General features: G+C 43.6%; 1 protein-coding gene across 2 annotated transcripts in view; it reads left to right on the forward strand.

The window, feature by feature from the left end:
- CTNNBL1 (catenin beta like 1) overlaps positions 1 to 17,753 on the forward strand; it is a 227,099-nt gene extending 209,346 nt beyond the window's left edge. For both annotated transcript variants that reach the window (XM_071211701.1, XM_058287065.2), the window contains exons 14-16: positions 4,812 to 4,949; positions 5,194 to 5,266; positions 17,558 to 17,753. In XM_071211701.1, coding sequence (XP_071067802.1) covers positions 4,812 to 4,949; positions 5,194 to 5,266; positions 17,558 to 17,646 — 300 coding nt within the window. In that variant the 3' untranslated portion in view covers positions 17,647 to 17,753. The remainder of the gene's footprint in view (positions 1 to 4,811; positions 4,950 to 5,193; positions 5,267 to 17,557) is intronic.
- Positions 17,754 to 25,921: the final 8,168 nt, after the last annotated feature.

The raw sequence follows: 25,921 nt of genomic DNA on the forward strand, positions 1-25,921 counted from the left end.
CTACGTTTTAAAATTTTCACTTTCAGATCATGTGGCCATATGTCTAAAAGTAGAATGTTGAATTGAATGTTGTCAGAGTCTTGAAGTTCTGAGGAAAGAGGGGGAAATGGGTTTGGGTTTGGCATTGCCCTCTTAGGTCTGTCCTTTCTAGGTGGCAATAATTTGAGAAACAGAGGTTGCAACATGTGTCTGTCTGGTTAAAAGAAGACCAGATTGTAGAGAAGAGTATGAAAAAGTAAAAATCATTAGGGGTACTTCTGACCTAATTGGAGAAAATTAATTTAGCTAAGCTCCATTCTTGAGCCTCTCTACAACTCTTGTTTTCCATCTTCCTTAGTTCTACAGACAACTCTAAAATCTATGACTATAAAAATATGGTGGTATGAAAAGAGCTACACAGACCTGGCTTTGAATCCTAGTTCTGCTCCCTTTAGCCTTTGGGAGGTTACCCTTCCTAAGCCAGTTTCCTTATCTAAAATTGGGGGAGGGAGGGATGGGTAATAATACCAGCCTCCCAATATTATTTGAGAAGTAAAGGAATTAGTATACATAAAGCATTTAGCACTATGCCTGACTCATAAGAAGCCCTCATTAAATACCAGCTGTTCCTCTTAGGTGGGTAGGTGCTCGTAGGGGTGGTGGTTATTCAGACTACCTCACAAAATGGCTAGTGTATAGAAATAAACCAAAAATAAGAAATTTTTAGAAATATATATGACCCACCCATAGCTGAAATCTAATTTTTAAAACATCCCCTTACTCCTTCCTAATCTTTCTCTTTAATAGTGATACTGATATCCCACTGCTGTCCTCTCCCACACTAACCAAACTGACTTTTTTATACCTTTATCTATACCTTTATTCCTTCTGCTTGAACTGTCCTTTCCAGCTTGTCAAACTCCTTCAAAATCCAGCTCAAACATTACATTTCCTTTGAACTCTCCAGACATCCCCCAGAAATTCTTACTCTATCCTTCTTCCCACAGCACTGTGTTCAGCTTGAAAGGTCATTTATAATAACCACTATTACATTTTTTTAAAAAATTACTTGTTCATTTTTGTTAACCTTATTAAACCATAAGCTCCTTGATTATATGGATTGTTGTTTTTGTTTTTTTTTTTTTTAGATTTTTAAAAATTTCTCTCCCCTTCCCCTCCACCCCCATTGTCTGCTCTCTCTGTCCATTCGCTTTGTGTTCTTCTGTGTCTGCTTGTATTCTTGTCAGCGGCACCAGGAATCTGTGTCTCTCTTTGTTGTGTCATCTTGCTGCGTCAGCTCTCCGTGTGTGCAGCACCATTCCTGGGTAGGCTGCACTTTTTTCGCGCTGAGCAGCTCTCCTTATGGGGCGCTCTCCTTATGGGGCGCACTCCTTGCACGTGGGGCTCCCCAAGCAGGGGATACTCCTTGCACGCATCAGCACTGCACGTGGACTAGCTCATCACATGGGTCAGGAGGCCCTGGGTTTGAACCTTGGACCCCCCCATGTGGTAGGCAGACACCCTATCCATTGGGCCAAATCCACTTCCCTGTATTTATCTTTCCTTCCCCCAACACATTACTCTATACCTGGCACATCATTAGGTGTCCAGGAAAATTTTATTGGATGCATGGATGAGTGCCCCACATTTGCAGCTTCTGAAGTACTTATCTCATCTCCTGTCATCTTCTCTCTTCTCTTGTCCTCTCTCCATCTGATCTACTTGTTATATTGGCTAATGCTTTGGTCTCACAACTCTGCCCTCTTCCTGTCTCTCAGTCTTGTAAACCATTATACCTATCACACACCTGTTTGCATATTCTTGTTCATGACGTTTTCCTACATAGTGTTGACTGTCTGCATCCCACCATGTCTAACTTCTGTCCAGCATTCAAACCTCGCACCATGTAGCCCTCCAAGACTGTCTCACCATTTCCTGATGTTTCTCCTTCTACCCCAATCACATGAATCTTAGCTCATTAAACAACTCTAAACCTCTCCCTGCTTATTTTCAATTCTGTTTGACACATTCTTTCTGAGATCCTACTAAGCAAAAAGCACCATGCATTGTGCTTTCTAGAGTACAAAGATGAGTAAAACTCAATGTTTGCTTTCAAGGAACCTGCACAGGAAAGAGGCACACATGTAATAACTCTTACAATGCAGGACATGGGAAGTACCATAAAAGAGGTATAAATTCAGGGTTTGGGGGTTCTAAGGACTGAAAAATCATGCCTGCTTGTGGGTCTCAGGAAAAGTTTTGTAAGAAACATCACATGTTAGCCCTTAAATATATTATGATAGAGATTATGGGTTGGGGAAAGTACCGACTCCATGAGCAAAAATAAGGAGGCCAGAAAAGGGAAAGCAGGCCTAGTTTTGCTATGTGTGTGAAGGAAAAGTGAGCAGAGAGTATGACTAGCATAAGGCATTTTATGTAAGACCTCAGACAATGGAAGGGCCATCCTTTAAGGCATTCATTCCACTGTCATTGCCCATGTTAAGTCTTGAAACCTTACCCACACATCACTTCTTCTAGGATACCCTAACATCTTAACCAGCTTGTGGGTATATCATATCCCTTTACTTTCTGGTTGTTACCTTGGTCTCTGTGACCTCCCCACACAGTCAGTTCCCCAGTGTCTAAGACCAGGGCTTCCCCTTACCTCCACTTTCCTTCCTTTCTGCCTCAAGGCAGTGCTTAGAATGGTGTTAGGCATTTAGTAGGGCGGTGGTTCTGAGCACTCCACTCAAAGTTTTTCATTTCCACACCAGAGATAAATCAGACAGGGAATTCATAGTCTTAGTAACTGCTAACTACATGATTATGAGCAACTTACTGAACCTCTATGTACCTTGGGTTCTGATTTGTACAATGGGATTAATAAGCCCTGCCCTGCCCTCATTAAAATTGGTAGTAAGGATCCTATGAATGAAAAAACTCTTTAAATTCTATATTATTATAGAAATGTAAAATATTAATAACAAATGTTTTTTGCATGAATGAAAGTCAGGAGTAATTTTCCTTCCTGTGCCCCCAGCTGCTGAACATTAGGGGTTTTGGAGCAGGAAGTCACGGTTATGAGTAAATGAGAAACTAAAGAGGCCCTTCTATTTTTAAACACCTTGGACATTAGACCAGTGCTCCATGACTACCTAGTGGAAATTAACACTATTACCAGATTACCAAGGAATTTGCTACAAAATGAAGCTGGGAATTAATGATGGTGATTTGCCAGACAGTGCAGGGCCAGGCATTCTATAGCCCTCTTTTGCCTCAGATGGAAACCTTTAGGAGTGAGATGAAAAGTAGCCTTGTATTGCTACAGGCTGGCCCCCTGGGCAAATAATAAAGTACATTATCTGCCTCTCAATAGTCTCTGAGGGCTTTGTGTTGCAGATTGATGACCACAATGGTAAGTCTTTCCAGTTTGGGAGAGTGGAAAGCATGGTCCCAAGGGCTTCTGTCATTGACAGATACCTGAGTTGTTAGAGGGAGCCATAGCCATAAAACTACTGGCAGCTTTAAGAAATGGATTGTTGTCATCAAAAGCAGGTGTTAAGGACCCCTGTCTTAGACCAGTCTGCTAGTTGTGCAGAATGAGTCCCTTGCCCAGTTCTCACTCTTGAGAACTCACAGTCCAAAACAGAGTGTTTATTCTCTCATCTACTGCATAAATGTTTACTGAGCTGGGGATATGAAGACAAGTAAAATTCAGTCCCTGCCTTCACAAAGCCCTCTCAGTTCATCCTCATAAAAGTAAGGCTATGGAAACTGATGATGGGAGCTGATGATGACTGAAATGAGTGTGTTATGGAGTGGCTTGTCAAGGGTACTGTCAGGAATTTTGGAAAGGAGCAATTGCTAGCCTCAGATAAGAAGCTGTCTTGAGGTAATCAGTAACTTAGAAATAGGGTGGACTTGAAAGATACTCCCAGAATCCCTAGGAGGGAAGGCAGTAAGGCTCCTAAGCTGGTGAGAAGAGCTGTCTTAACAGGGGTATTAAGAATCCACTAGATGGGGTTTCTTTTGGGGGTAATAAAAATGTTCTAAAATTGATTGTGGTGGTGTTGGCACAACTCTGAATATACTAAAAACCATTAAATTGTACACTGTAAATGGGTGAATTATATGGCGTATGAATATCTCAGTAAAAAATTTTTTTTTTCCTAATCCACTAGAGAGGAATAGCTGTGGGGACATTAAGTCTGACAGGCCTGGGGTTATGAAGGTTTAGGCAAGAGCCTCTCATCGCTTATTAGAGCTTTGTCCTAGAGGAGCATTGGACTTATAAAATGCATTGGAAAGTTGGCAGCATTTTGCAACTGCCAAAATGTAAGCCAGAAGGGACAAGTGTATACAAGTTGAGTGCCTGTGCCATCAGTTTCACCAATGTATTGAAACAGGGTTGTAGAGAAAGGGGACATTTCTTCCCTATGTTTAACTTATTTGGAAATATATCCTGTGGAGAGGTTATTTTTGGAGGCCTGAAACAAAAAGGAAAGAATTAGTGGAAGCAGATAAATAACTTAGAGTTATGTACCTTCAGCTTATTTTCTATTTTGAATATGTGAATGAGATCATTCTGACCCTAACTCATTGTAGAGAAAAATACGGTCTTTAAGCTTAACTCCTGGGGTCTCTGTAGTCCATTAATAATGAAGAAAATGAGAAAGATACTTGAGAATAATGAGAGAACAAGATGACAAATCAAGGTTGGGTCATTTTATGCTGTTGTTGCTCTTCCTTTGTGTGTTATAGAACAGGCTTCTTTCCTCCTCCACTCACCTCCCAGCTTTTATTAATTTTTTCGTATGTTCATTTGTTTCCAGGATATGGTCCGTCGTGGAGAAATCATAGACAATGACATCGAGGATGAGTTCTACCTCCGGCGCTTGGATGCAGGGCTCTTTGTTCTCCAACACATCTGCTACATCATGGCTGAAATCTGCAATGCCAATGTACCCCAGGTAGGAGGAATCCTACCCTGCCCTGGATGGACCTGTCCATCCCTGCCTCCTTTCTTGCCACTGACTTAGGTAGAGACTGTCGAGGGAAAAAGTGTCTACCCTCTCCTTGAATTCTTTCACTCCATATGAGCCCTCTGTTTCAGGGATGAGAATGGGGTGAATACTTGTAATAAGATGTATTCTGGTGTCTGCCAGCCCAAATGATCCTTTTTCTTTCATTCCCCAACTCTCCCTTCCTTATTAGATTCGTCAGAGGGTTCACCAGATCCTAAACATGCGAGGAAGCTCCATCAAAATTGTCAGACACATCATTAAGGGTGAGTTGGATATTGCTTGTGTCTGGGGCTCCAGAGAATTATATACTTATTTTTCTGAATGTGTCTCAAGCAGTATTCCTAGTATTTGTGCATAGCATTCTGTGCTCTAAAAGCTTAAGTGTCTTGTCCAGTTCACTGAGTATCCATGTCATCTTTATTAGAATACCAGAGTTTAACCTAGTTGTTCTCTGCCTCTGACCCTAAAGAATTTAAAGTTTTTTAAACAAACAAGAAGTACTGAGGCCTAAAAATATTTGTTAAAAAATTTTAAAAGCAGTGGGGAAGGGTACAAAAAAACAACAAAAAATTCAGTTCCAATATGCATCTAAGTGGAAGGAAATTGCTTTCTGAGGGGGAATAAAACAAGGAAGTGAAAAGAAATAGCTGGTATTGTACAAGCTAGACAAAAGTGAATTTGAGGCAATGTGGTATAGTAGAAAGAGTGTGCTGACCTTCCAGCACTAACTGTACCTGCCATCAGCTGTGTAAGTATCATCACAAGTTGTTTACCTAAAAGGAATTTTGTTGAGATTAAATGAGATAATACAGTCTGGTGCTTGGCACATAAGTGCTCAGTAAGTGTGAGCCTTCCCTTACCTGCCCAAAGGAGCCCCTTCAAATGCTGTGGAACCTTTGTTGCACCAGACCAGCCAGAGTGACTCCAGAGACCTTCAGTTGGTGAGCAAGTCCCCAGTCAAGAGACAGGGCATTGTGTTGGGCTCTTTGATGCAGCTCTACCTTCAGGCCACTTAAGAACTAACTATTTGGGGAACATAGACTAACATACATGGCATAGTTTGAGGTCAGTACCAGACTTTAAGGTACTGATGATGCTAAGTTCAGATGGTCAAGGTGGACCAGGTAATTGCAGGCAAATAATTTCCCTTCTCTGGTCCTTCATCTGTCCATTTATAACATGAGAAATAAGGGTAGATTTACTCAGAGGGTTTGCCTTCAAGTTGTTTATAGCTCCTGTTATAAGTGGGAGATGAAATATGAAGATAAATGATACACATTATAAAGTGAAGAGAAGTTAAAAATATGGACTCCCGAATTTGAATCCTGGCTCTGCTACTTACTGAGTTAACCTCAAGGCAACATACCTAGTTGTTCTATGACCTGATAGAATGGCTGAGCCGATTAAATGAGTTGATATGTGTAGAGTGTCTGTCTCTTCTTAAATTCTCAGTAAATATTAGTTATTATGAGTACCATGAAATATTATGATAATTATCATCAACATCATTATAGGTGAAGCATAGCTGAAATCCTGTGGGAAGCCTTGTAAAAGAGTTGGCACTGAGCAGGCTCTTAGAGGCTGGAGTTGATTTTTGTATATGGTGTGAGGTAGGGGTTCGCCTTCGTTCTCTTGAATATGGACATCCAGTTTACCCAGCACCATTTGTTGAAAATTACCATGACTTTGTAGTAAGTTTTAAGATCGAGAAGTGTGTGTCCTCCAGCTTAGTTCTTTTTCAGGATGACTTTGGTTATTCAGGGTCCCTTACCTTTCCATATAAATTTGATGATTGGCTTTTCCATTTCTGTAAAGAAGACTGTTGGAATTTTCATTGGGATTGAGTTGAATCTGTCATTTGCTTTGGGTAGAATTGACATTTTGACAATATTTAGTCTTCTAGTTCATGAACACAGAGTATCCTTCCATTTATTTAGGTCTTCTTTGATTACAATGTCTTACAGTTTCCAAGTCCTTTGCACCCTTGCTTAGATTTATTCCTAGATATATGATTCTTTTAGTCACTATTGTAAGTGGAACTTTTTTCTTGATTTCTTCTTTAGATTGTTCGTTACTAGTATATAGAAACATAGTGATTTGGGGATGTTGATATTGTACCCCACCATTTTGTTGAATTCATTTATTAGTCCCAGTAGCTTTGTTGCAAATTTTTTGGGATTTTCTCTTTTTTTTAAAAAAGATTTATTTTATTTCTTTCCCCTTCTCCCCTTACCCCCATTGTCTGCTGTCTTGTGTCTATACGCTGTGTGTTCTTCTATGTCTCCTTGCATTCTCGTCAGGCAGCACGGGAATCTGTCTCTTTTTGTTGTGTCATCTTACTGTGTCAGCTCTGTGTGTGTGTGGCGCCCCTCCTGGGTGGGCTGTGCTTTTTTCGCGCAGGGTGGCTCTCCTTGCAGAGCGCACTCATTGCGCGTGGGACTCCCATACATGGGGGACACCCTCGCGTGCATGGCACTCCTTGTGTGCAGCAGCACTGTGCATGAACCAGCTCACCACACGGGCCATGAGGCCCTGGGTTTGAACTCTGGACCTCCTGTATGGTAGGCAGACACTCTATCAGTTGAGCCACATCCTCTTCTCTTTTGGGATTTTCTATATATAGAATCAAGTTGTCTGCCAATAGGGAAAGTTTTACTTTTTCCTTTCCAATTTGGATGCCTTTTATTTTTTTCTTGCCTGATTGTTCTGGCTAGAACTTCCAGTACAAGGTTGAATAGCTGACAATGGACATCTTGTTTTGTTCCTCATCTTAGAAGGAAAGCATTCAGTCTTTCACCATTAACTATGTTAGTTGCGGGTTTTCCATATATACCCCTTATCATGTGCTAAATAAGTGTTTGTTGAATGAGTATGTGGTAAAGTAAGAAGGTAAGCAAGCAAGTAAGTGAATGTCCTGTAAAGATGCTATATTCATTCCCACCTGCTCTTGTTCCTCTCCCATGCTGCATGCTTTCCCTCCTCCTCTGTGCCTACTGCCATACCCATTCCTCCAGGTCAAAGTCCAGCTCTTCAGTTCTCTCTCCATCACCCTTCACAACCAATCCTTCCAGTTCTGCTTTCAAACTCAATCTTAAATCCATCCACTTCTCTCCATCTGTTATTCTCCATCAGAGCGTCCTGTTTATTTCCTTTCTAGTCCTTATCACAATCTACAATTATTTTTTATTTATGTGTTTGTTTACTCATTTTGTCAGTCTCATACATAAAATGTAAGCTCCATGGCAGGAATATTGTCTGTCTTGTTGACCACATATGCTCAGCACCTAGAGCAATACTGAGCACATGTAAACCCGAGAAATATTTTAAATGTTGTTGAATTAAACCCTACTCCTGTGTGAATTTAATTTAGCAAATGTTTACTGATGCTTTCCTCAAGGCTCGGTACAGTGCTATATATATATACCATGCTGCAAAGGTGTCACACGGCACCTGCCTTCATGGAGTTTGTAGTCTGGGGGATAAAGATGTATAAATGACCAATCAAAATTCAGAACTAAATGAAATACATGCTCCAATAACTACTCTAACTCCAATAACTCCTAGGGAATGGGAGAATAAGAGAAATCCCTGTCCTTGAGGCATTCACTATCTAGTGGGGAGAGATACTTGAAACTAATTACAATGTGATATAAGTGCTGCCTTAGAGTTGTGAACAGGTGCTAAGGGAGTGGTAAGGAGGCAGTAATGGAGGCATAGACCGTACCATGGAATTGCAGAGAAGGGCGAGGCTACTCCTCCCCAGGATGGGAGTGGTGTCTGAGAGGAGGGGCTTTAGTGGGAAAGGCATATTCCAGGCAGTAAAAGGAGAGGCCCAGAGGCAGGGCAGGACAGCTGTGGCCTTTGTGAGGACTCTGACACTATCAGCAGAGCAGAATAGGGATGCAGGAGGTTGGAGCAGTGGGTTGAAATCGGGGTGGTGCTGGGCAGGGTTCTTGAGTTCTGTTGGGTACTTAACGAGTTTGGGATAAGGTCATTCCTTTGTGGGCCAGCAGACAATCAGACACTCGCATTAGAGCTCAAGAGAGATACTAGTTTGGGGAATTTTAAGTCTTTAATTTGGAGCCGATACCTGAAGCCAGGAATTTGGATGAAACTGCCCATGTCAAAGAGGCCTTCAACATGACTGGCTTTACAAAAAGACCAAAAAAAAGTTCTTTCTAGGTAAAAAGTTATGATAAAGAGTTCTCAACCTCCTTTCTCCTTGGTCTTCCCCTCACTGACTCACACCCACGTGCAGGGGAAGCCTATCTGCCATGTCAGTGTGGACCGGAGCAGGGCGTGCTTGTGCAGTGTGGCATGTCTCTGAGCAGCTCCCAAACACCAGTGCAAAAAGGGCCCTCGGGAGCCTCTGTTGTGGTAGTGCAGAGTTGTGGTTGGCAAAGGGGGAGGCAACAGCAGGGATTTGGAGGCTGAGCCTCTGCTCAGGCCCCATCTTTTAAAGCCCATCTGGTTCTCCTCTTCTCCTCCTTCTTCCACCCGAAAAAAAAAAAAGTAAAAACAAAGCCTCGTAAAGAAAACCTGCTCTTCAGTCTGTCTTCTCTGATTTTAATTTTGTTTTTCAGTTTGGGTTGCTTCCTTTTTTCCTTTTTTTTCTCCTTTAACGTACTAATTAGATGCAAGCTTTTTTTTTTTTTTTTTTTTTTAATGGCCTACATATTTCCTAAGTTTCACTGGCAGGATGACAGTTGATATATCCCTTGAGGTCTCAGGAAAACGCTGATGAGGCAAGCCCAGCGGGGGATTTTTCCCTTTATTTTCTGTCCCCTTTCTCATGATTCTCCTCCCCCCTTTTCTTTTCGGGGTGCCAAGAGAGCTGGGAATAATTGATGGCTCATTAAAGTCCTTCTTTCTGCAGACTGCTTACTCGGCGCTCTGAAAGTCCAGCCTTCCCTGGAACTGGCAGCAGTTCTGGACATGAGCACTATCGAGCCCACAAAGGGCTCAAAGGAGTGATGGTCCATGCGTATCTTACCAGCTGCTAGAGAAGGGCAGATCAGACTGTGTGCTCCTCACGACCAGAGATAGTCTTCCTGTCTTTCCTCTTTCTGGTGCCTGACCCCATCACAGGTCTAGAGGAGGGCCTCAGTTAAGGTTCATTGGAGGTGCTAAGGTGGTGCTTCAGGCTTCTTTGTGCTGTCCCTAAAAAAAACAGTACCACAGTAAGTAGAGCAGTCACTTAATGAGCAACTTCCTCTGCCACAATTTTAAAGCACATGATTTCTGGTCCTCACAGCAACCCTAGAAAGCAGGATTATAATCTCCATTTTGCAGATAATGAAATTGAGACTTGCTGGGATTAAGTGGCATCACCCAAGTCACTAGTAATGTTAGAAACTGGATCTCAGGCAGTGCTTCCATCTTGCAGAAAGGGAAGCTCTATCAGATAACACTGTTATAGACTTTTAAATAAGAAAAGAGTATTCAGGGCAACTAACTTTATAGAGTACCCACTTGGCTCCAACAGGGTGCTGGGTGGGCTTCTAAGATGAATGAGACATTTGGAAGGTCCTCTCCTCAAGGGGCATACAGTTCTATTGAGGTGTAGTGACTCACCCATCATACAAAGCAGAATAAAATTAATGCTAAGACATGACAATACAGTGGGGGTGAAAAAGGCACAGTTAATTCTGCTAGGGACTAAAAGAAGTTGAAGTTCCAGGAAGGCTGTGCAGAGGAGGTGGCTTCTTGAAGCATGAGGATTTCCATGAGCAGATGTGAATGTCCATAGTTGGGTGGTCATCTCCTTGGATGTGGCATAGGAATTGTGGCCCGAAAATAGTTCATATTATACATACCTGTGCCAGTGGTTACAATGGATATCCCTGGGGAGTCACTTAAATACTTTAGTCCTGTGAAAGCTTTCCTGTGAAAGTTGTCAGAAGGCCACCCAGATGCTTGGGAGCAGCTAAGGCTATTGCACAATAGCAGGGCTGTTTTGCAGAGGAAAGCTTAGAGGATTACTGACTCTAAATTCTTTTCACTGATGGGTGAAAAGAATGAGCCAAAGATTTCAAAATGCTTTCAGAAATTGGCCCATGGCCCTTTAATTTGCTTGAAATATCCTCTTAGAAGCTCATAAACATGTATTTCCATATTGATTTGGCGCACTTGGTAACCTGAGCTTTCCCTCTGCGTTTTTAAAGCTGCAGAAGCTGATAGGATTTATCTTTTGATGACATATTGGTTCCTGTGTGACTTGCACCAGGTCATAGCTGCTGTGGTCATGGGGTATTTGGAGACAAGAAAGGATCCTTGAGAGAGGCCTGTGTTAATTAACCCTGTAGCCAATTGCCTTGACAGAACTCAGAGGCATCTTAGGGACATCTCTGGATGTTTCAACAGGATGTAAAATTTGCCTTGGAATTACTGCTCCCTGAGCCTTGCACCCAGTTCGCCCAAGGGGGCTCTCCAGAATTACTAGCTTGGGTAGGCAATAGTGTACAAAAGAGAGCTGGAAAGAACTACTCTTTGAGAACCAATATATACCAGGCACTCTGCTGAGATATTTTACACATTATCTCCTCTTACTCAAAATTCTCATTATTATCCCCTCTTTATGTATAAAGAAATGGAGGCTCAGAAAGGTTATAGAAAGCCAAGGGTTAAGATTATGCAGTCTGCCACAAGGCTGCCTAGGTTCAAATCCAAGTTCTGTCACTTTCTTTCTATCTGCCTTGGGCAAGCTCCTTTCCCTCTGAGCTTTAGTTCCTTCATCTATTTGATGAGGAATAACCTGTCTCAAAAGGTTGCTGTAGGTACGTAAAATACTTACATATTGCCTGACACATAATAAGTGTTTGGTAAACATTAGCTCCCTTTATTGTTATAATTGTCCAAGCTAACCCAGCTAGTGAGTGAAAGAACCAAGATGCCCAGACCAGTATAAATTCTGGATCTCTGTAACTCTGGGAAAGGTAGTAGATAAAATGTTTAAGCCTTAGTTTTCTCCTCTGTGAAAAGCAAGCCTAAACTAAATACTGCCCCCTTCAGAAAGCCTCTAAGGCTGAAATGCAATTAAGGGCCTGGTACTAGTAAATGAAGTTTCCTTCCTTCCCTTCCTTGACCTAATTCTTTTACCTGGAGCTGACAGCAGCCAAACTCAGATAAAGGCAGGAAAGCCTGTGGATCAGCATCCAGACCAGATTCATCAGGGCTTGAATGGGTATTGGTAGGTGCTTTCCCAACCAACTAAAATGTCTTCAGGACTTGGGGATCATGACCTTGCTAAATAGGCTGGAAAGTTGGTTGCTTTTCCTTTAAGTGGGTTTTATTTTAATGATATCCCTGATGAAGTTATATCCCATAGCCCTAGCAGAACTTTCTCTTCCTGGAGCACTGTAACGTTTAGCCCTTCTAAGTTCATTGTTGACATTAAAGTATATTAGACCTGAAGGATTTTCCTTTCCCAGTTTCTGTTTTGTGGTTATTTCTGTCTTGAAGGGTTTTGGGTGTGAAAATATTGGCATTTCTCTTCTTCTCCCTCTTCCCTCTTTTAAAGGGTGGGCATGTAGAGTTTAAGGTACAGGTGTCTGCACCTGGTTTGTGAGCACAGTCTAAGTCTCTACTCTGAAAGAGTTCTACCCATTCACTGGCCTCAGTGCCCCACTCCCTCTCTTCTTAACATAACCAGAACAGCTTGTATTCCATGTCTGAATAGTAAACCTTCTGTCTAAAGTTTGCTTTAATATTTATGCATTCAGCACTTCTGCTTGTTTTTGAGCTCCATCAAAGCCTTTATTATAAGAGCATTTGAAAATGCTGGTGAAGTAGAGAAGGGAGTCGATATGAATACCATCTTTTTCATCCTCCAACTGGTTCATCCTCTTCCCCTCTTTCCCCTCTCCTCGTCTCTCTTCCCCCCTCCCCCCCCATTTAGCCCCTCTCCCTGCATTCTCTCCTCTCTTATCCACACACATATACATACATACACACACACACACACACCCAGCAAGAGAACTCTTTCCCAAGACCTCTGGGAGGAATCTGCTCAATATTTATAAACCGCTGCAGCAGCTATAATAACCAGAAGTAGCTGGTACCACCAATATTTGCTCCAAATAAGATTCTACTCTGGAAACAAAGGATGAGTAGGTAGGAGCAAGGAATGTAAGGCGGGAGGTGAGGCGCACAGTTAGACTACCAGGGGCAGTGTAAGGAGCACCACATCAGCCCCGAAGATGTGAGTTCTGGGCCTGGTTCCATGGCTGGCTCGCTGTGGGGTCCTGGCCTGTCACCTGCCTCCTCAGGGTTGTAGTATACTTCTGAGAGCCCTACCAGTTCTACTATTTGGTGACCTGATAGAATGTGGCCTTAAGACAGCCCACCCCACATCTGTGTGCTTTGGCTACTGAAGACTTTACCATAAGACATTCACTCTAGAGTCTTACCTTTTATGAGGACTTTGTAGCCAGAAGCCCTTCTGGGCCTGGGCCACTTTGAAATGCTCACTGAATAGGAGTTTTTTCCCAGAGGATAAGGTGCAGGCAGGGTAGGAGATTGCTTGGGTAAGAGGATGTCACTTTGGGACCAACCCCACCGTTAATGGTTTTTTTCAAGCCTTTTTCACAGCTCATATATGTTCTGGGGTTTGGATTCTAGCTCTGCTGCATTCTAGACTTGTGCAAGTTGCTTAACTCCCCTAATAAGCCATAGTTTCCTCATCTATTAATGTTCTTTACCTCATAGGATTGCTTTTGGGATTAAATGCAATGGCATATATAAATGCCTGGCATATAATCATTGTTCAGGACATGTGAGTTCCCATTCCACTATGTGTAGAACAGCCTCTTTTTCAAATTACACTAACTGCCCTTATAGAAGCCTGACGTCCCATTTCCAGAATACAAGTAACCTGAATTTTTATACTCCTTCCCCACAGATGGAGTGGTGGAGGAGATTTCTCATAGGATGGATTCTCTGTGTATAGTAGTAGATGTGTTTCTAAGGCCTTGGCAAAGGGGATTCAGCAATGGGATTGATCCAGGCTTTGGTTTCCCTCTATTTTGTGTGTCCCTGTAAAGAGATTAGGTCCCTCCAGGGAAGCTGCCTTTTCTGTTGGAAAATCACTGCCCCAAAGGATCAGACTGTTTCTTCATTCCCTCCCCCCTGGGTCTGAGAATACATTAGGAGAGCAAAGTGTTAGTTCAATCCATTAAGACTCTTGCTTCCAGACCATGCCTCTGGGGGTATTAAATGCTATAATGTGCATTTCTCTCTCTCCTGGGGCAGCTACTATATCGTTCACATGTGAGTAAGAGATACCACTTACATACAGCCCCACAGCCTTCTCCTGCAAATCAGTTCCTATTCTCTAGTCACCCCAGCCCTCTCTTTAAGGTGTCTTAATAGGAGCCATCACAACCATTTGCTATTGGAGGTGATGGATGGGCCTAACAGAACAGGATGATTTCCAGGGGGAGACACACAGCTGGCACATGTCTGAATCCCAAATCCCATTTTCCAGCACATGTCCAAAGCAATAAAGAGGAAGGAGGGAAAATGTAGACGTGGTAGAAGCAAAATTATTTCCCCAGTGTGGGGGTGGGGTAGTGGGTTAGTTTGCACACTTTCTTCACTCTCCTCGGTTTTTGTCCAATCTGGATCAGCAAATGTTTTATTACACATAAGCCTCTTACCAGAGAATTCTCTCTACTGTTCTTTCTCAAACCAGGCCAAATAAAGGACCAGGCATAGAAATGCAAGCAGCCATCCTGGTCAGCAGCTGTGAGAGCTTATTTACTAGGCCAGACTGATAGTTGGCTCAGGACCAGGCTCTGCTAGGAAGTTAGCCAGAGTAAGACAAAGCCCCTACCTTCATGAAACTTCCATTCTCTAGGGGGAACAAAGACAAGTAAAAGATGGTCTGGAAGTCAGGCCCAACTGTGGTGGAGACAAAATGGCCTGAGGACAAGAGCAGGACTAATAGGTGACCAGGGGGATGTTTCACAGAGAAGGTGCCTTTTCAGATGGACTTTGAAGGGTATATGGGATTTCCGAAAGTGACACTGCTGATCTGAGCAAAAGATGATCAAGGAGGGAATACTATTTCTTTATATTTTTCCCCGTTTATCAGAAAAGATATGGGTTTACAGAACAATCAGGCATAAAATACAGGATTCCCATATACCGCCCCACCACCAACATCTTGTGTTGGTGTGGAACATTTGTTACAATTGATGATAGCACATTTTTAATAAGTGTGCTATTAATTAAAGCCCATGGTTTAACTTAGGGTTCACTGTTTGGGTAGTATAGTTCCATAAACCAGGAATTGTAATAGTTTCTTTTTTTTTTTTTTTTTTTAAGATTTATTTTTATTTCTTTCTCTTCCCCCCCCCCCCCCCAGTTGTCTGTTCTCTGTATCCATTTTGCTGGGTGTTCTTCTTTGTCCTCTTCTGTTGTTGTCAGCGGCACAGGAATCTGTGTCTCTTTATCTTGCGTCATCTTGCTGTGTCAGCTCTCCATGTGTGCGGCACCACTCCTGGGCAGGCTGCACTTTCTTTCGCTCTGGGCAGCTCTCCTTACCGGGCGCACTCCTTGCGTGTGGGGCTCCCCTCCACAGGGGACACCCCTGCGGGGCACAGCACTCCTTGCGCACATCAGCACTGCACATGGGCCAGCTGCACACGGGTCAAGGAGGCCCGGGGTTGAACCGCAAACCTCCCATGTGGTAGACGGACGCCCTAACCACTGGGCTAAGTCCACTTCCCTGTAATAGTTTCTTGAACAGCTGTTATTTGCTAGGTACTTAACCTATGTTTTCAGAGGGAGAACCAGCCCAGGTCACTTAGGATTGTAAGGCAGAGACAACATCAAACACACTCCACAGTGTTCACCATCTCCTCTCTTTGGGAAAGGGCAGAGGATGATCAGCGGACAATGAGGAGTTGAATCACCACAAGAAGCTCAAAACCCCCTGATATCCCTCATACCCTAGACTCTAATCCCTAAGTTCTACATCATTTCCACCACCACATCCCACTCCTCTCCATTGCCTAAAACCAGGGTGACTACATAATTTTTTGGTCTATACCAAGACCCTTTTGAGAATAAAATGGAGCATTATTAATTATTGTGCTGGTGCTGGCATAACGGGGCAAATTGGGGCTGTCTTGGGCAAATAAGAACATATGGTTACCCACCTTAAAACTCTTCAATTGTGTCCTTTGCCGATCTTCTGTCATCAGCATCATCTGTATCCTCACCAGCCTTTATTTTCCTGCTCTGAGCTCTGGCTCTCTCTTGTAGTCTTCTCAAGTAGTCTCTATTTTCTCTTCCATGTTCTTCCTACCACTGGAGACAGAGCAGGCATCTTCCATGCTCCTCAAGGACACCTCCTGCCCATCCTCTCTGAAAACACTGCTGCTTGAATCTCACATCTGTCGAACATACCACCCACAGCCCCTCTGTTTATGCAGGCACCTGTTCCCCCTCTTTCCTTGAAGGAATTCAACGCTCACTGTCACCTTCTCCAACATAACTGTCATATTTCTTGGTGATTTCAATATGCACATCTCTTTCACTCCCATCCACCTTCAGAATATATCCAGAATCCATCTTGTACCTCTGCCATTACCTCTCTGGTCCATGCCACCATAAAATCATACCTCCTTGCATTTGCCTTTGCTCCTTTCAGGATATCTTCCACACAGCAACTTGAGTGGTCCAGTTAAAAGTCATATCATGGCACTCCTCTTCTCAAAACTCTCCTATAGCTTCTCATCTCAGAAGAAAGCTCAAAGTCCTTAGAATGGCCCACAAGGCCTGCATGATGTGTGCATCTGCCTCCTCCCCTTGCTCTGGACTCTGGCCACACTGACCTCCTTGCTAACCCTCAAATGGACCCTTCTCAGAGCATCTGCTCCAGCAGACCTTTTCTGCCACCCACTCTCAGATATTCATATATTCATTCCCTTCGGGTCTTTAAGCACATATCCCCTACTCAGTGAGACCTCTAGCAACCACTCGGTATATTTATTTTCTCTTTGGTTCGTTTCCCACTAGAATTTAGGCTCTATGAGAGTAAAAATTTTCATCTATTTTGGTCATTATTTTATCCTCAGTGCCTCCAATAGTGGTTCCCAAACTTGAGCATACATCAGAATCACCTGGAAGACTTGTTAACACACATAAGAGCTGGGCCCCACCTTCATAGTTTCCTCTTAAGTAGGTCTGGGGTGCAGCCTGAGAACTTGCATTCCCAACAAATTCCTGCTGACGCTGATGTTGATGATCGGTGTCTGCACTCTGAGAACCCCTAACCTAGACAAGTGCCTGTCCATGGTAAGTATCTGGTATATATATGTGCTGAGTGAATAAATGAGTAAAAGATGTAGCGAGGAGAGGAATATGAGCACCAAAGGTAGGTTGGGCCCTTTTCACTAAGGACCTTAAACTGAGGAGTCTGGCCACACTGCCACTGTGGGGACTGATGGCACCATTAGAGCAGCATGAGGTTCCGTGGGAGCTGGGATTTAGCCACAATGGTCCCCCATGCCGTGGATTCATCCCTAACCCTGTCTTTGTCTTCTCAGAGTATGCAGAGAACATCGGGGATGGCCGCAGCCCGGAGTTCCGAGAAAATGAACAAAAGCGTATCCTGGGCTTGCTGGAGAACTTCTAGAGACCCCCTGCCCCTGTGCATCATGGACTTTCTCTGGGTCTCCCTCCCAGAAACAGTTTTTACATCACTCAGTGTGACTTTTGGACAAATTAAAACTAGTTTTGGTATTCCTGGGCTGGCATTCTTTGTAATGAAGCATTACCATCTGACCTTTGCCCAGCACTTTCACAACAGCTGTCTCAGGACACATCTGAAAAAGTTCAATAGTTGGCCTCACTTTGCCAGGTGGAAACTGAGGCTCAAAGAGCACACCATTGGTAAAATAACCACTGTGAATGCTCTGCACGGCAGCTATGCAGTTGTCAGTTTATAACTGGCTAGGGGGGACTTCAGGGTGTCCCTCCCCAACACAGAGGCTGGAGGTTAACAAGAGCCACAAGGCTTCATTCAGAAGCACTCCCTGGGAGACTTCCATGGCACTGTGAGGCCACAGAGAGCACAGCCCTCAAAACAGTGTCTGAACCCAGCTGCACATCACAATCACCCTAGAGGGTGGGTGGATTGGGACGGGGGAGGGAACCTTTGTTAAAAAAATATATCAATGTTGAGCCCCACCCCAAAACAGTGAAATCAGAATCTCGGGCACATCCTTGGCATTGGTATTTTTTGTTAGTTTATTTTAAATTTTTAACTTTATTTTGAAATACTTTCAAACTTAACAGAACCAAAAAATTATACAAATCCCATACAGAGAACTCCAACATTCCCTTACCCACCTAGATATCCAGATTCACCAATTTTGCATTTTGCTACATTTGCAGTATCATTTTATCTACCTGTCAGTCTGTCAGTCCATCTGTCTATCTTATCTATCAAGCCATTTTCTGAACATGAGTGTAGATTGTATGACATCATGCTCCTTGAACAGTTAAATAATACCATGTACATTTCCTAAGAATGAGGATATTCACTTATATTTCTTCCTTAAGTGCAGTTATCAAACTCAAGATATTTAACATTGATAAAAACTTTGAGGCTATATTCTAATTTTTTTTTCATATGTCCCAATAATGTCCTTTGAGCCTTCTCTCCTACCTTGTTAGATCCCATCTAGGATCTTGTATTACCTTTGTCATTGTCTCTCTATTTGCTTTTTTTTTTTTTCCAGTTGTGGGAACATATATATAACATAAACTTTTCCATCTCAACCACTCCCAAGCAATCCATTCAGTGGGATTAATCACATTCACTATATTGCAGTACACTTACAACTTCCATTACTAAACTTTCCCATCTCCCCGAACAGAACCCATTGTGCATTAACTCCCCATTCCTTCTGTCCCCCACTCCTGGCAGCCTGTGCTCTAATTTTGTTCTCTGTGAGCTTGCATATTCTTCTCTATTTTCTTTGTAGTTACCATGGGACTTAAATGTAACATCCTAAAACTATAACAATCTCGTTTACTTTGATACCAACTTAACTTCAATAGTATATGCAAATTATGTTCCTATACCTCTCTATCCCCCCACATTTATGTAGTTCTTGTCACACATTACATGTTTATACATGATGAGTCCCAAACCAATGATTTGATTAAATTTTATGCATTTGCCTTTAGGTTCTATAGGAAGTAAAAAGTGGAGTTACAAGCAATCGAAACGGACTTGGCCCAGTGGTTAGGGCGTCCGTTTACCACATGGGAGGTCCGCAGTTCAAACCCCGGGCCTCCTTGACCCGTGTGGAGCTGGCCCATGTGCAGTGCTGATGCGCGCAAGGAGTGCCCTGCCACGCAGGGGTGTCCCCTGCATAGGGGAGCCCCACGCGCAAGGAGTGCGCCCCGTAAGGAGAGCCACCCAGCGCGAGAGAAAGTGCAGCCTGCCCAGGAATGGCGCTGCCCACACTTCCCATGCCGCTGACGACAACAGAAGCGGACAAAGAAACAAGACGCAGCAAATAGACAAAGAGAACAGACAACCGGGGAGGGGGGGAATTAAATAAATAAATCTTTAAAAAAAAAAAATACAATAGTACTAGCATTTATATTTATCCCTGTCATTACCCTCATCGGAGATCCTTATTTCTTCACACACCTTTGATCTGTTATCTATTGCCCTTTCCTTTCAGCCTACAGAGCTCTGTTGAGCATCTCTCATAGAGTAGGTCTAGTGGCAAACTCCCTTAGCGTTTGTTTATCTGGGAATGTCTTCATCTCTCCTTCATTTTTGAAAGACAGTTTTGCTGGATATAGAATTCTTAATTGGCAGATTTTTTTGCTTTTAACACTTTAAATATGTCATCTCATTGCCTTTGTGCCTCCATGGTTCCCAATGAGAAATCAGCATTTAATCTTACTAAGGCTCCCTCATATGTGACATACAAGGACTTTCAGAAGTCCCTCTACCTTTGATACTTGACAGTGATTATAATATGTTGCACATGGATCTATTTGGGTTTATCCTAATTGGAGTTCAATGAGTGCATTGGATGTGCTTATTCATGTCTTTCATTAAACTTGGGAAGTTATGGCCATTAATTGCTTTTAATATTTTCTCTGTTCCTTTCTCTCCTTTCTCCTTAAGGGAGTCCCACAATGTGTATATTGGTATACTTGATGGTACCCCTCAGGCTCTATGTACTTTTCTTCATTCCTCAGACTGAATGATTTCAATTGTCTTAATCTTCAAGCTCACTGATTCATTCTTCTGCCAGCTCTAATCTGCTGTTGAACCCCTCTAGGGAATTTTAAATTTCTCTTACTGTGCTCTTTAGCTCTATTTGGTTCCTTTGCATAATTTCCATTTGATATTTTCTTTGTATTCACCTATCTTTTTTTTTTTTAAGATTTTTTTTTCTCTCCACTTCCCTGCCCCACCCCCACCCCCCAGTTGTCTGCTCTCTGTGTCCACTCACTGTGCATTCCTCTGTGACCACTTCAATCCTTATCAGCAGCACCGGGAATCTGCATCTCCCCTTGTTGCGTCATCTTGTGTCAGCTCTCCGTGTGTGCGGTGCCATTCCTGGGCAGGCTGTACTTTTCTTTTGCTCTGGGCAGCTCTCCTTACAGGGTGCACTCCTTGCACGTGGGGCTCCCCAACAAGGGAAACACCCCTGCGTGGCACAGCACTCGTCGAGCTCATCAGCACTGCGTATGGGCCAGTTCCGCACAGGTCAAGGAGGCCTGTGATTTGAACTGCGGACCTCCCTTGTGGTAGGTGGATGCCCTATCCATTGGGCCAAGTCCACTTCCCACCTATCATTTTCTTGTTTTCCTTTAGTTATTTGTTCATGTCTTCCTTTAGCACTTTGAGCATATTTAGGATCTATTTTGAAAAGTCTGGTACGTCCGAGGTCTGGTCCTTCTCACTGATGGTTTCTAATGTTTCAATTTTCTCCTTTGCTTGGGTTATCATTTCCTGTCTCTTTGTATGTTTTGTAATCTTTTCTTGAAACCTAGACATTTTGGTATTTTAATGTGTTATTACTGAAATTTGGACTCTGGGTTATCTGTTCCTTAAGCTTGTACCCAGCCAGTGTTATGACAGAGCTTTCCCTGAATGCCAGATGCTAACCAAAAAAAAAAAGGGGGGGGGGGGAGAAAAAAGAACACCTTTCCCAGTCTTTGCAAATTGACCTGGGAGAATGCTTTCCTTCCAGCTGATCATACAATGAGTTTAGAGAATAGCTTGAGGCCAAAGCATAGGGGCGGTCCTGATCCTTTCTGAGCATATGTCTTGTCTGGCATCTTTTCATGCAGATGTGGCCCTATGAATTCCATTGTCACTGTTCTGAATGGCTCCTCAGTTTCTCACACTGCACTATATGTCTGCAGCCAGCAATCCCTTGACTGTACAGCATTTTGTAGGAGCTACAAATAAGGCAAGTTATGGGACAGCTAGTCTCTCAGGCCGTCACCAGACAGATGTACCACAAGGTTTATTCTGTTCCCTCCAGAACTGGGACCAGGGATCCTCACTGGTAATGCAGACCAGCTCTGCACAGAGATAGTGAGTGAAGGGGACAACAAAATCCTACTGCTTTTAAGTAGCCTTTCTCTTGATTTGATACTTTGACACTCACCCTGTTGCTGCAGTCCTTTAAATGAGCTTTTAGAAAGATGTTTTTGCCTATTCTTCCTGGTGGTTCAAAGTTTTGGGGGCAAGGGGAGGGTCAGAAGCATCTCTGAGATGCATCCTGAAGCATCTCACTAGTCATCTTGATCAGCTGGGGCCCATTGGTATCATTTTAAGCTCCACGCATCAAGGCAACACTTTAGACTTTGGGTCCAAATCACAGCTGCATCATTTACAGCTGTGGTAAATCAGATACGTGACTGCCTCTCTGAATCTCACTTCCTTATCTGCAAGTTGAGAACAATAATACCCATTTGGTACTTGGGAAGAGGAAATTAAATAACTCATTCAAGCATGCAACACAGTGATTGGCACACAGGGGTACATTATAAGTAGTGCTTTATTTTGTCCTTCCTATACCATTTGTGGCTTCAGAATTGCCATTCAACCATTTTATATAGATGGTGAGAAAGCTGGTCTTCTTTACAGAGATCAGCAGTGCTGTAGCATGCTTTTAGTTCACCCTCAAAGAACAGAGTCCTCATGGGGGAGGAGAAACAACCAGTTTGAAAAGCAGCATTTCATTCAAATGAAGTATTTAGCCCAGGGTCAGCAAATAGGTTGCAAGGGATGCCACACGCCTTTGCTCTTTGCCCAGCTGGTCAGCAGCAGCTCTCTCATTGAACCCTGAGGGACGCAACTACAGCTGGCCGGCGTCTGCATGCCAGTTGCCCATTTGCCATCCCAGGCAGCCACCTGAGTCAACACTCAATTAGATGGTGCTGAATTAGATGGCACCTCCTTGTGCCCCCATCCAGTATGGTACAGAAGACCAGCAGTTCAGCAGTCATGACCCTGAGGTGAGTGTTCTAGCAGAGAGGCACTGGGAGTTTTTATGGTGGTGGCGGTGGCGGTGGCGGCGGTGGCGGTGACCATTTTACCGAATCACAATTGCTGTACATTCAGTTTGGATTTAGTTGTTCTTTACTTCACTGTTCTGTGTCATTGGTCCCAAGCATTGAACGCTGCCTGCATTGTACTATCTGCTTTACATTCGTTCTTCCTAATGTGCACAACAGCGCTGCTGGTGTTCTTACCTCCAGGGTTCCAAAGCCTAGACTGAGGCCCCGGAGAGGGTCAGTAACTTGCCCACGGTCCTCGGCCAGTGAGTGGCAGAACCTCTGTCCTGATCAAGTCTGCCTGACTTCACAGTCCGTGCTCTCTCCCCCACCAAGCTGCCTGTTTATCTAGAAGACAGTCACAGATCACTACCTGACATTACGCTTTCAAGCTGTTCCACTGTTGATAGGTGGTTCAATGAATTCACAAAGAATAAAGCATGTCCAAATGTAACTTATAGAATCATAGACTTTCTGAGCTAAGGTTGGTACTTTAGAGATCATAATCCTTCAGCTTTATTTTTAATTTTCTTGTAACCAGGTAATGCCTGCACATGATACAGAAGTTCAAAATTTAACAAAAAGGGAAACAGTGAGGAGTCTTCCCTCCTATCTCCCATCCCCAAGGACTTCCATCCCTGTCAGCTGATTATCCTTCCAGAGAAGTTCTGTCCAGTGGTTTCCCAGCCATATTCTTCAGGAACCCTAGAAACACATCAGAGGCTAACACCGGAGGAGAGGAGCGGGCGAGGGGTGCTGCCCCAGGCCACTCACCGCTAGTCAACAACAGCAGCTCCACTTTGCTCTGCTTCATATATTGGGGTGCCTTCTAAGATTTTTTACTACAAATTTCCTCTGCTAAAAACAACTTTGAACTCACTCCTTTGTTTTACAAATGAGAAAATGGTGCCACTTTTCCATAGGTTTTGTGGCAAGGAGGGGACTATACTGAGGTATAGTCCCTTCAGTATTCCGTGTACAGTTTCAGGAATTGGGGCACCAAGGAGACAGAGTAAAGAGAAAGCTTAGTGAGCATCCAGTGTCCACAGCTAAGCGGTACCAGGGTTTAGCATCCCTGGATAGCTTTCCTATCCAAACATGGCAATAAAATAGCCTTTAAGCAATATCAGCCAGAGTTTCTTCACCAGGAAGATGACAGTTTCATTCTCCTCTTCCTTTGCAGCTTGCTGCTGTTTGTGGTGGCCGGCACTCCTGAATTCAGCAGTGGCAAGAAGGGCCCTGTCTAATTTAGAGAGATTTGCATGCTGGCCACATTCCTTCTTTATCTGGGGGGAAATGCATTGTTCGGGAAGCTTGAAGGCATCTTTCAGTCACTCCCACAGTAGCACCAGGGCCCAGGTGGCATCTTCTGCCATTACTGAGAGTGTCAATTTAGTGTCAACAGGGAGATGAGACTTGCTTTCCTAAAGGCAGAAGCTTCTTGATTAGATTTTCTTACCCAACAGTAGAGGTAAGAGCAGACCCACATTTTTCAATCTGTTGCTTTTTGGTACACATAGAAAGTGGTTGGTATCACAGCAGTGGGCCTTCGTTATCTGTGCCGAAAATATGGCAATGTTCCTCCAGTCACCTTTTTCTTGATTAGGTACACATGCTGTTGGTATAAACTTCAGAAAATATTTAATGGTATACAATGGGTAAATCTCCCTGCTAGAAGCATCTCCTGGGCCATCTTGTTCCCTTCCCCAGAAGGAACCACTGCTAATTAGCTACAGCATTCTTTCAGAGATAGTCTGTGTGTTTTCAAGTGAATAAAAAATATTTTTTTTAAATAAACTGGCCTATCGTGTTCTCTGTTCTGCACCTTGATTTTCACTCAGTGCATATACCAGACATACAGAGTTGCCCCCACTCCTTTTAATAGCTGAGCTCCATTGCAGGGCTGTACCATAATTTAGTTAATCACATTAATGGACATTTAGGTTATTTCCCATCTTTGGCTATTACAATGCTGCAGTGAACATCCTTGGATAGAACATCATTTCACACATGTGTGAGTTTAAATTCCCAAGTAGAATCGTTAAGTCAAAGAGAATGTGCATTTTTCATTTTGCCAAATTGCCCTCCTTCCCATACCCTCACTGTTATCAGACTTCGGTCTTTGTCTCTCTGATAGGTGGACATTGTATCCTGTCTGTTTTAATTTGCATTTCTCTTATGAGTGAGGTCATTTAGTTTTTGGAAGGATGAATGCATTCAATGTGTGCCATAATAGCTAATACTCACTGAGCTCTTTCCCTGAGCTTAAGTACTTTACTCAGATTAGTTCATTTAACCTTCATTCCTGAGATACAGGTACTTTATCAGCAACCCCATTTCACAGATGCGGAAACCAAATTGAGAAGGTCGTTGACTTACAAAGTGACAGAGCTGCAAGTGGAACACAAGTAGTTGTGCCAGAGCCCCTCTACCTCAGTGCCACACCGTCTCCCTTCTGGTGGAGAAGAGGCTCAGGGTGAGGCTGGAGGAAGTGCAGCGGCTGGGCGTCGGCCCAGTGTCCACAGAGTGCATTAGAAGTGAAAGCCTTCAGCCAAGTTGTGCAGGAAGACCCACAGAAGCAGCCCTTCCCTGGCCTCTTGACTGAAGTTCATAGTGGCTCTGCAGGGTTTTGCTCCCTTCCCGTCTCACTGACACATGGACGGTTGGCTGCAGTATTCACTTTTGTGGGGGCCCCGTCCAGGGAACCTCAGGAGCAGAGGAGTAAGGGACCTGGCCCCCAGCCCAGCCTCTCAAGACTAAGACCAAGGCTTGACTCTTGCCCTTTCGGATCTCGGTTCTCCTTTATTGGAAGCCTGAATGGGAAGGTGTAGGAGGGATCAGCCTGGGGAATTGCACACAAACCACCATCCGTCCTTCCATCATTCACCAAACACCTGCCTTAAGCTGTGTGGGGAACAAACAGACATGGTTCCTGCCCTCAAGGAGCTCACATCCTTGTGGTACAGACCGAAAGACAAACTTGCAATCAAACAATATGATTGAATGTTATGAAGGGGTGAATAGGGTGTGGTGAAGGAAACTGCGTAATGGGGCACTGACTCTGGATTGGGTGGTCTGAGAAGTCCTCTGTGATGTGTGAAGTACCTTTGAACTAAACTCTGAATGATATCAAGGAGCTGGGAGAAGAAGGTTCTAAGCAGAGGCTCAGGTGCAAAGGGCCTGAGTTGGAGGGAGAACACTGTCATCCTATAGAAACTAACCAAAAGGCCACTGTGGCTGGACCTTACCCAAGAATGGGCAGGGTCACTGGCAGATTGGGCTAGTGAGAGGCAGGGGCCAGATCTTTCAGGGCCTTGACGGCCATGGAGGTGTTTTGAGCATGGAAAGGATGTGATCTGAGTAAC

Source organism: Dasypus novemcinctus, chromosome 24 (assembly GCF_030445035.2).
Source record: "Dasypus novemcinctus isolate mDasNov1 chromosome 24, mDasNov1.1.hap2, whole genome shotgun sequence".
In the NCBI taxonomy this organism is placed as follows: domain Eukaryota; kingdom Metazoa; phylum Chordata; class Mammalia; order Cingulata; family Dasypodidae; genus Dasypus; species Dasypus novemcinctus.